General features: G+C 39.9%; 2 protein-coding genes across 4 annotated transcripts in view; both read left to right on the top strand.

Moving 5' to 3' along the window:
- The first annotated feature begins 451 nt into the window (after positions 1-451).
- LOC102309673 (cytochrome P450 2U1) lies at positions 452-6,093 on the top strand. 2 transcript variants are annotated; one of them, XR_006055290.1, is made up of 6 exons: positions 452-989; positions 1,679-2,329; positions 2,820-2,981; positions 3,136-3,303; positions 3,385-4,541; positions 5,982-6,093. XR_006055290.1 is itself a non-coding variant. In XM_005940004.3 (5 exons), exons 1-5 carry the CDS (start codon positions 593-595, stop codon positions 3,582-3,584), a joined length of 1,578 nt encoding a protein of 525 aa, XP_005940066.1. In that variant the 5' UTR covers positions 452-592; the 3' UTR covers positions 3,585-5,938. The 2 variants fall into 2 exon arrangements, 1 of the variants encoding a protein (XP_005940066.1); XM_005940004.3 differs by lacking the exon at positions 5,982-6,093 and having other exon boundaries at positions 3,385-5,938.
- hadh (hydroxyacyl-CoA dehydrogenase) overlaps positions 6,049-10,221 on the top strand; it is a 7,682-nt gene continuing 3,509 nt past the window's right edge. For both annotated transcript variants that reach the window (XM_005940006.2, XM_042227718.1), the window contains exons 1-5: positions 6,049-6,216; positions 6,963-7,091; positions 7,189-7,346; positions 8,442-8,568; positions 8,979-9,068. In XM_005940006.2, the coding sequence (XP_005940068.1) occupies positions 6,100-6,216; positions 6,963-7,091; positions 7,189-7,346; positions 8,442-8,568; positions 8,979-9,068 (621 nt within the window). In that variant the 5' untranslated portion in view covers positions 6,049-6,099. The remainder of the gene's footprint in view (positions 6,217-6,962; positions 7,092-7,188; positions 7,347-8,441; positions 8,569-8,978; positions 9,069-10,221) is intronic.

Below are 10,221 nucleotides of genomic sequence, written 5' to 3'. Positions count from 1 at the left end.
TACAAATAAATTCTTTACAAATCCTACCATGTGGATTCATGGATTTTTTTTTCACATTCTGTCTCTCACAGTTGAAGTGTACCTCTGGTGCAAATTACTGACCTCTGTCATCATTTTAGGTGGGGGAACTTGCACAATCGGTGGCTGACTAAATACTTTTTTGCCCCACTGTACTTTCTAGATGCCTTGTATATAAGTGTTGACAGCGCAGCTCTTTGTATACATTTGATTTACTTGCCAAAAAAGTGAAAGTATTTTTTTTCTTTTTTTCTTTTTAAGTAAAATAAAATAAAAAAATAAAGCCTCAAAATGGATAAAACCGAGAATTGTGCCACTGCCAAACCTGGAAGACAGAATTAATAGCTCTAAAGGCCAATGACCGCTGGCCGCCAATCAAAATAGGAGGAAGCACTGTCAGCCAATAGGAAGCCAGTAGCGGTACCACGTTGTTCTTGGCCTGCCACAACAACACAGGAAGAGCGTGAGCGTCTGTCTGTAAAACAAATAAATAGCAGCTTCGCGGTGTCCGAGTGCTCAGTCCTGGACATGTATTATCAACTAACAGCTTTGAGTTAATTTGAATGCTGAAGTCATGATTTCGCTCTCAGGCCTGAACGACTCCTTGCTGTTAAACGCAAACGTTGCGGCTTTAATAATAATCGCGTTGGCGCTGGTTGCTCTTTATCAAAAACAGCGGAATTTAAGATATAAAAACATTCCGCCAGGTCCGAAGCCATGGCCAGTGGTCGGAAACTTCGGCGGCTTTCTCGTACCCTCTGGTATCCTCAGGAAACGGATCATAAACCCCACTGACGGTCTGGCAGAATTGGCTAAAGTTTATGGTAACATATACAGCCTTTTTGTAGGGAGTCAACTTATCGTGGTGCTCAATGGCTATGAAGCGGTCAGGGATGCCCTCTCAAACCATCCGGAGGTGTTCTCCGACAGGCCAGACATCCCTACCGTCACTATCCTGACTAAACGCAAAGGTAAGCAAGTTCTTGTATTAAATTAAGCAACTGTTATTGTAGGTTATCGGTTGAATAAGGCTATAACCGTGTAATAATAACCCATAAAAAAAATCTAGTAATCGGATAAGCGTTAGAATAGAGAGTTTTCACTGCCTTTGGTTAGTGTAATAAAAGTTTTTGTTTTTTGTTTGTTTTTCTTGACAGCTGGTACAGTGTTGGAAAGCCTCACTGTCACATTCATATGTGTATGTAAACTTCTGAGCACAACTGTAATGTCTCCCCCTCAGTGTTATTACATTATGCCTAACAAAAAGTAATTACACACTGTGAGATTGAGTGCTAGTTGCTTTATTCATAAAATGATAGAATATAGCTGATCAGTTGTCTTCAAATTGAAGTTTCTCTTTAACCTTTAGGATTCACTGGAAGTATATTGCATTTACTGCAAATCTACAATTAATATGCATGAATGCACATTTGAACTTGATAAGCCTGTAACTTAAACAGGCTCTATTTACCACATTAAATTCTCCAAGCGGGATTGAGGGTCAGTCTAAACAGTAGATTTGATAGTCTCCTCCATAACTTACGAGATGTAAGTTTTTAGGTATTCTACAATTTTAAGAGTCTAGTTAAGTAGCCAAAATAACAATGACATACACGCTGACATAAGCTGTCGTTTTTTTCCTGGTATAACTGAACTTCAGGGATCGTCTTTGCACCTTACGGGTCAGTATGGCGAAAGCAGCGCAAGTTCTGCCACACCACACTCCGCAGCTTTGGTCTGGGGAAGCTAAGTCTGGAGCCTTGCATTAAGGAAGGCCTTGCTACAATCAAAACAGAGCTGCTGCGGCTGAATGAGGAGTGTGGTGGCGCTGGTGTGGACCCGAGTCCACTAATTGGCAACGCTGTGTCAAACGTCATCTGCACACTGATCCTGGGTCAGCGCTTCCACCACGAGGATCGCGAGTTCCGCACCATGCTGGACCTGATGGCGCGAGGACTGGAGATCTGCATGAACAGCCCGGCAGTCCTCATCAACGTTTTCCCGCTGCTCTACTGGTTGCCTTTTGGAGTTTTCAGAGAGTTGCGTCAGGTGGAAAGAGACATCACCGTGTTTCTTAAGAGGATTATTACAAAGCACCGTGCAACACTAGATGCCGACAATCCAAGGGATCTCACAGACATGTACTTGATGGAGATGCTGGCCCAGCAAGATGCTAGAGAGGAGGACAGCAGCTTCACAGAGGATTATCTCTTTTATATCATAGGAGACCTCTTCATTGCTGGCACTGACACCACCACCAATTCGGTTTTGTGGACTCTGCTTTATATGGTCATATACCCTGATATCCAAGGTAAAAATGGCAGCAATCAGTCAAGTCCATCCTTTGCAAAGTGCATGTGTTTGTGAAATCAAATCATTTCATTTGGACTCCACAGCAGTTTTGGGAAAATCACATTTAGTGTCAGAAATACCACTTTAAGTGTGATTTCACTGATTTGAAACGTGGATTTTGATAAATGACAGTGGCAACATATGTAAGTATTGTGACTAAATGTTAGGTTGCCAAACAAACTTTTATGTGGGGGGAATTGGGAATCTTCTGCGGGAACCCACGTCTGGGACGCTTTTTGGTTTCAATACATGAACATGTCTGGCCTCCTTGTGTATTTAACCACTTCTCCAATTGTTGCACGTGCACATAGATTGGCACATGAAAATATGCATTTACTGCTGCATTTTACTTCAAGTTCAAGTTCTAATAAGACCCGTTTTTTTTCCTGGTTTGATGTGATGTGGACTTCATCCTTAATCCTCCCTTTCTCCTGCTGTGTTGATTCAAGACAAGGTCCATGCAGAGATTGATGAAGTAGTGGGCAAAGATCGGGTGCCGTCTCTGACTGATAAGGGAAGTTTGCCTTTTACTGAAGCCACCATTATGGAAGTGCAGAGAATGACTGTGGCAGTTCCCCTGGCTATTCCTCACATGGCCTCACAAACAACAGGTAAACAGTAACTGTGACCCTTAATCTCCACATAACCTTCATACAGATCTGCACATAACTGTTCAAGCACCCTGGATCCACCCTAGCAGATGCCTGTTGCCAAATTTGTCTAATTCCCAAGCTCTAAACAAAGTGTTCTTCTTTTCTTTTTCAGAGTTTAGAGGCTACACTATTCCTAAAGGGACTGTCATTTTGCCCAACCTGTGGTCTGTCCATAGAGATCCCACTGTGTGGGATGATGCAGACAGTTTTAACCCAGAACGCTTCTTGGACAATGAGGGAAAGCTGCTCAGGAAAGAGTGCTTCATACCATTTGGGATTGGTATGCCTTCTTACTTATATGATCCATATGAGTGAAACATAAACACTGATCCATAAATTTGATTTCACTGTTGTGTCTCAGGTCGCAGGGTATGCATGGGTGAACAGCTGGCAAAGATGGAGCTGTTTCTGACGGTCACCAGCTTACTGCAGGCCTTCAAATTCAGGCTCCCAGAGGGAAAGCGTCCACCTCCCCTGCACGGACGGTTCGGACTGACACTAGCACCTTGCCCATTCACTGTGTGCGTGACTGCTCGCAACAGTGAAACTGACGTCCTGTAACAAGGAAACTCTGATGAAGGACTTCACAAAAAGTAGAAAATATTTTGATCTTATTCTCCTGGAGAGATCTAAATATATAGGAAGTTTATAGACACATTTTTTTATTAGAGAAGGGTGCTCCTGTTTGACTGAAATCCCAGATAATTTATTTTTTCATTACCATCTGGATTATGTGGATGATTTAAGCTGCTGCTGAGTGAACAGAAATTTGAAAAGTAATAACTGATATTGAGACTGCAGTACTAAGTGATGGCTTATCTCATTTAAAAAAAAAAAATTTAAATAAGGTCAGTGTTGCGAGATGACTCTAATTTTAAAAGTCATAAGATAATAACTGTATTAATATTTATCCTTTTATTGTATGATTTGCTTTGCATCATAGAAATTAGCAAGCATAAAGCAATGTGCAAAAGTCTTGAGCCACCCCCCATTTCATTATATTTTGGTAGGGAAATGGATGCAAAGATTTAATTAGAGGTGTAAAAAGAAAGTACATGGAACAGCTGTTTATATGTAATAATGTAATATGTACAATTCTAGCATCCTTGAAAGTCAATAATTGACAGGACCACATTTATTCTTCAACACAGTCTGAACTCTTAGGCAGCTTTCTTGTTATTTCTTTAAGTAGTCTTCACCAGTCTTCTCCAGGCTCCTTGAACGACATCCAGAGCTCTTCTTTGGATGTTTTTGCCTTTTGTTCCATTCTCTGTAAAGTTGTACATCTCTTTTGACAACCTCATATTGGTGATGGTTTGAACTAATTATTTCAAATTTGTTACCACTGATTTTCAGTCCAGTTCTTGTGTGATTTGGCATACGTGAGCCTATTTCCTTTGTTTCTATTTCATAAGAATGGCTTCTCGACAACCAGCTTTCCACTGACAACATTTCTGATGAAACTATGGCAAACAGTGGATGAAATATGATGTGCCGCATCCATCTCTTCTGTGTCAGGTCTTAGCTGGATTTGTTTCCTGTTTCTTAAAAACATGACTTTCAGATACTATTCATCAGATGTTTTTAGACCTGCTGCTTTATTTGTTTGTTTGTCCTCAGCGTGTTCATTTTCCTTATTTTTTTTTTTTTTAAGAATACACTGCACGCCATGCCACGATATGTCAAGTTTTAAGCTAATGGCTCTTTGGGAATCACCTTATTGATGGAAAATACTATTTCTAATGTCTGTCAAACTCTTTTACCTTTTCCATTTTTCATAGATTCAGCTAAAGAAATGGGAAAAAAATATGTATTGTTACTAACAGTGCCTAAACTTAGGAGAGAACCAATTTAAAATGTATTTTTAATAAGTCGTCTATTACATGTAGCTATAACACTGGTTCGTTGAATAAGTTAGATGCTGGTTTTTTTTTTTTTATCATTTAATGATACATAGGTGAGTGTTAGGTGGCTTAACAAAAATAGAAAAACACACACACATTCCACTGAAAAAGGTCGGGTATAAGGACTGTTTGTTCGACAACCACAAACTCTGGACTCAGGAAAACACAATGTGAGAGTTCATTACACATTAAATTGCTAGCTGGTGCCTTCTTCTTCGTTTGCATAAATTGAGAAATTTCACCCATAAACTGATAAACAACATGTAGAAATTAGGAATGAATGATACAGACCGAGATCGTTTCTAATGTAATCAAACCCAGAAGATGGCAGTAGTACAACTCCACGATTGCAAGCGGAACCGGCTGTGATCACGTGACCGCCAGCACTTCCGCTTACCGCACATCTCTTTGGAAGGATGCGTTAACACAGTCGCCATATTAGTCAGGGACAATTGCTATTACTGATTAACACAATATAATTTTCAATATTTGTTTTCTGACATAGCTTTAATTAAAATACACAATTTATTTTTATGGCATAATGCAGCTTTAAACTGAGGCACGTTTCTACCAAGAAAACATCCCTATTTTTTTTTTATCTTGAATTAATATAGTTGAAATTTAAGTCAAAAGTTTAAAATTTTATGTAAAAATTTCGATTTACAAAATTCCTTGGAATTACAGGGTCTCTAGCTAGTTGAATAGGATACCTAATTCGAAATTTTGAGTCATTAACTCGCAATTTCCGAATTAAGTTGGGAAATAATTAACAAAAAAATAACAAATAGAAAAAAATAAATAAAAATGAATGGCGGACTGGCAGTTTTGGGTGAGTGCGTGTGTGTCACTTAACAGAAATGATCGTTACTTACTGTAAAGGGTTACTCACCCTAATAAATCTAATTGAAGACTAAAATGTGCTTAGATACTCTATAGACCTGTGAAATGTATTAACTGTTGCTTAGGTTTCGCATTTCTTTTTTTTATTTAAAAAAAACAAAACAACAACCAGCAAACGCACAAAAATTTGACATCAAACTTCTGAAATCCACAGTCTGACCCCGGAGCAAGATGGCGGCGGTGCAGACGGATCTCACTAGTCCAGCTAGGGGGCTCCTGTGCACTGATATTAGTGTGTCCTTCACTTTGGACCCGAGCGGACACCGGTCAACATGGCTTTCGCAGCTTCTCAGATCGTCAGAGGCTTCTCGTCTTCAGCTGTCCGAAATGTTGTTATTAAAAATGTAACGATCATCGGAGGTGGACAGATGGGTGCTGGGATTGCACAAGTGAGTAAGCGAAAAAGGAGCAGTCTGGCCCGTGTTTAGCTAAGCTGCTAGTTAATTTCAATGGGTTAAGGCCAATTTGGCTGTCTGCGTTATACGTACGTCATATTCGCATAGTGGCACTGTGCAGGTTGTCTAGCACTAGTTATTCAAAACTTGTTATTGTCCTCTTTTATCGCCACTTACACTTACACTAGTGCATGCAGAGTAAACACACCGCTTTGAATTTCAGTTTGTTGAAAATATAAAAATCAAAGTGGACTTTGACTCTGTGCATTAGAGTTTTTTGCATTCTCTCATGTTTACTCTTAGCTGTGCTGTAAACACAACATCCTGCTTACGTGGAGTTATATAGCTTGAAATAAGGTACTGGGCTCAGAGCCACCTCTTGGCAAGATTGTTCATGAACTGTTTAGACAGATGCAACTTGGTGGAGAGCATGCAAAGACCCTGTTACGTTTTTGTTTGATCACTTTTCTTTTAGATTCTGTTTATGTAATTTGGTGATAGTTTTCCAGGATTTTTCATTTTTATGTTACACATCAAGGTCAGTAAAGTTACCATATAAAGGATCCTGGTGGCCATTAAGTGAACTTTATATTTGGGAGTAGTTGGCAGGTGTTCAAGTATGTCTGCCTAGCCTAGTCAAACTAACCCACAAAGAGTTTGAATGTGTCGGATTCAACCAAAACCGATCCCCCACTGGTGGCTGCGTTTGGAACAATCTTGAAATATTTTCTTTCTTTAAGGTTGCCGCATCAACGGGCCACTCTGTGACACTGGTGGACACGTCTGACGACATCCTCAAAAAGTCCATCAAATTAATTGAAGGGAGCCTTAAACGAGTGGCGAAGAAGAAGTTTTCCGATAAGCCAGAAGTGAGAGGCTGTAAATTTACTGACAAAATGAGCAGCAATATCAGCCACACCATGAAATTTGAGCAGTTTCTTAAAAATGTTGTTTGGTTTGTTTCAGGCAGGTGAAGAGTTCATCAAGAAAATTGTGCAGAAGGTGTCGACCTCGACAGATGCTGAATCTGCCGTTCAGGGCTCGGATCTTGTGGTGGAGGCCATTGTTGAAAATCTAAAGATCAAGCAGGATCTTTTCAGTAGGCTCGACAAGTTGGCACCATCGTAAGCTCTACTTCAGTTCTGTTTATTTGTGTAAAGTGCAAAGCTTTTAGCTCTTTGCTTAGATCACCTAACATACAATGATGTGCAAAAGTCTTGAGCCACCCCTCATTTCTTTATATGTTGCTTCCAAGGAGCCAGACTTTCCTGTCATTTATTGAACTCTCAGTCTGGTGTTCAACTAACCCTGTGAACCCACGATCAAGGAGACGTAGGGTTTTCAGATTCATACTATAAGGCCTTTGACCTCAAGATCGGAGAGGTCATGATTTGCATTTCAGCCAGTGGTGTTGGAGATATTGTCAAAATGAATTATGAATGCAGAAAAGTACCTGACTGGCACCAACTTCATTTTTCTGCATGGCAATGATCCCAAATACACTGACCAGACTGATTTAAGATTGTGTGACCAGACTTTTTCATGATTGTGTGCTGCCTGTCTTTTCTATGGTGACTTATCTCTCAGAGTTCAGCATCAGCTTGCACACTCTGCCTGAATGTGAACACCTTTTGGCACAGTCAGAAAGACTTGTAGGATAATGATCATTAAAGTGTTCACCATTAGCTTACCATGGCCAGTAAGGGGGGAATTATTCAGATGTATGCTTTAGGAAAAGCATAAAGATACACCCCACTATAAATAAAATGTTGTAAATATTATTAGCAGGTTTTAAATAAAGTATAAAAATTAAAAGAGAAAAATATTCCCCATTAGTGTAAGAAGCAGGAGTAACTTCACAGACAGCTGATTGTTTATCCACACTGTGTAATCAGTCAGAAAATACTCCCAGCTTGCCAGGGTCTACTTTTGTTAAGAGGACTTGGAAATGCTCAAAAAATGACAAACTGTAGACTCCAATGGCTTGTAGTCAAGCCAGTGTCCAGAGACAGTACCCAGCTGTAGCCACAAGATGGCAGTAATTTACATAATGGACACCAACACGCAACACGCCCAGACGTTGCTTGCCTTTCTTGTAGTGACCATGTTACAGATCAAGTAAGTTAAGTAAGTTGATCATGGCCTTGTTAAAGGCAATAAAAGGCATATTTCTGCTTTATCAACTGATGTCTGTGATATGTGTTGATTTCTTTCTTTAGGCACACCATCTTTGCCAGTAACACGTCCTCGCTGTCTATCTGTGACATCGCCAGCTCCACCAACAGGCAAGACAGATTCGGTGGCCTTCACTTCTTCAACCCAGTTGCTATGATGAAGCTGGTAGAGGTAGGGTCTTAAGAAAAGAATAATTATTAGCACGCTCATTTTCTTTATTTAACAAGATACAACACAAATAAACATCTTCAAATACCAGGAAGTAATATAACACATTTATACATGTATATCATGTATAATTGGCTCATATAGCTGAATCCTGTTTGCCATAACAATAAAAGAGTTACTAACAGGATCTGTCGTGAGTTTTTTGTGTATTGTACATCATAATGCACGTAGTGGCATGCAGGCACACACGTCTTTATAGGATTACTATAAGTAGCCTATCCTATAGTTACGATAGTATAGTGATCTTTGTTTAACTTTACTATAGTTATAGAATTACTATATCTTGGGCAAACCCTGTATTATTAGAATTGCACTATTACAATAAAAGCTGCTAAGGTCTCCATCTTCCACAGGTGATTGGAACTCCAGCAACAAGCCAAGACACTTTGGATTCCCTCCTGGACTTCAGCAAAGTGCTTGGAAAAACACCAGTGTCCTGCAAGGTGAGGAGTTTTTGCCTATAGCTTAAGCAATAAAGTTGTTCATTTTGTATCAGTGGCTCACGTTAAGGTCTGGGATGTGTTGTATTAGATGGTAAGAAAATGGCTTGCACATGCTCAGTGTATTGGATTGCTGTGGCCGTCTGTGTTAAATCTTGAAGTCTTGGTACCAGATACTGCAGGTCTGCTTCAAAGGTCGGTTCTGAGCTGCTGTGTTGACACAAGAAACATAACCTGTTTTCACTACACTGCACTAAACCTTACCCAATATTACCCACAGAACTATGAGGTTTGATCATAAAATTCTTCAACTCCACCCATTTAAAAAAAGACAGTCAGACTGTCAGCACTAGTGTAACTTCATGCAGCTGCTGACGGAGAACATTTGGCCCACACAACCTGAGCTGTGGTGTGTGCCACTGTGTTTTCGCCACTCCAGAGGCAAAGCTTCGCTCACCACCCTCGTTGAACCAAATCCAGCGTGCATACCAGACACACAAGTGCAAGTGGTTACGATGAGGCCGACAGCAGCAGCTGGAAGTGGTGCAGAATTTATAGTTTCCCAAAATACTGTAAAGCAAAATGTGGTTAAAATTCAGTAAATAACAATAAGGGATTCAATCATGTCAAGCTATTTGCTAACATGCACACTGTAGTAATGTGCATGCTTCATGAATCCAAGGCTGAATTTCACATGCACACTTATTTTGTGTGTATTTAAATGGACTTTTGTAGTGCTTGTCTACTCAAGAAAACACAAAAAGTTTTTTTTTTCTTTCTTTTTGTTACTACAAGTCTTATTCACCAAACACCAAGCATGTTCATTCATAGTTTCCTCTATACCTAAGTGCTTTGTCCAACATTCACACACACTCACGCTTGGGGAATAAATAAAAAAAATAAAAGGATGCATTGAGCCAGGTATTGATCCACCGATTGGTAGATGACCTGCTCTACTCCCTGAGCCGCAGGTCACAAAAGACTTAATAGAGACTTTTAGTCTTCCTTTTTCTGCACACATTAGTTCAATTCAATTCAGTTTTATTTATATAGCGCCAAATCACAACAAAAGTCACCTCAAGGCGCTTTATATTGTACAGTAGATACAGAGAAAAGCCCAACAATCATATGACCCCCTATGAGCAAGCACTTTGGC

This window comes from Haplochromis burtoni, unplaced genomic scaffold, assembly GCF_018398535.1.
Source record: "Haplochromis burtoni strain Fernald_Lab_line unplaced genomic scaffold, NCSU_Asbu1 Contig_277, whole genome shotgun sequence".
Taxonomy (NCBI): Eukaryota; Metazoa; Chordata; class Actinopteri; order Cichliformes; family Cichlidae; genus Haplochromis; species Haplochromis burtoni.
The sequence above is the reverse complement of the archived record's forward strand: the minus strand, read 5'-3'. Positions and strand labels throughout refer to the sequence as shown.

Excerpts from the sequence above, each read along its gene's own strand:
- LOC102309673 (XM_005940004.3), top strand. The coding sequence starts at position 593 with ATGATTTCGCTCTCAGGCCTGAACGACTCCTTGCTGTTAAACGCAAAC. Across the intron at positions 2,982-3,135 it reads CATGGCCTCACAAACAACAG|AGTTTAGAGGCTACACTATT; the intron begins GTAAACAGTAAC and ends TTTCTTTTTCAG. Across the intron at positions 3,304-3,384 it reads CTTCATACCATTTGGGATTG|GTCGCAGGGTATGCATGGGT; the intron begins GTATGCCTTCTT and ends GTTGTGTCTCAG.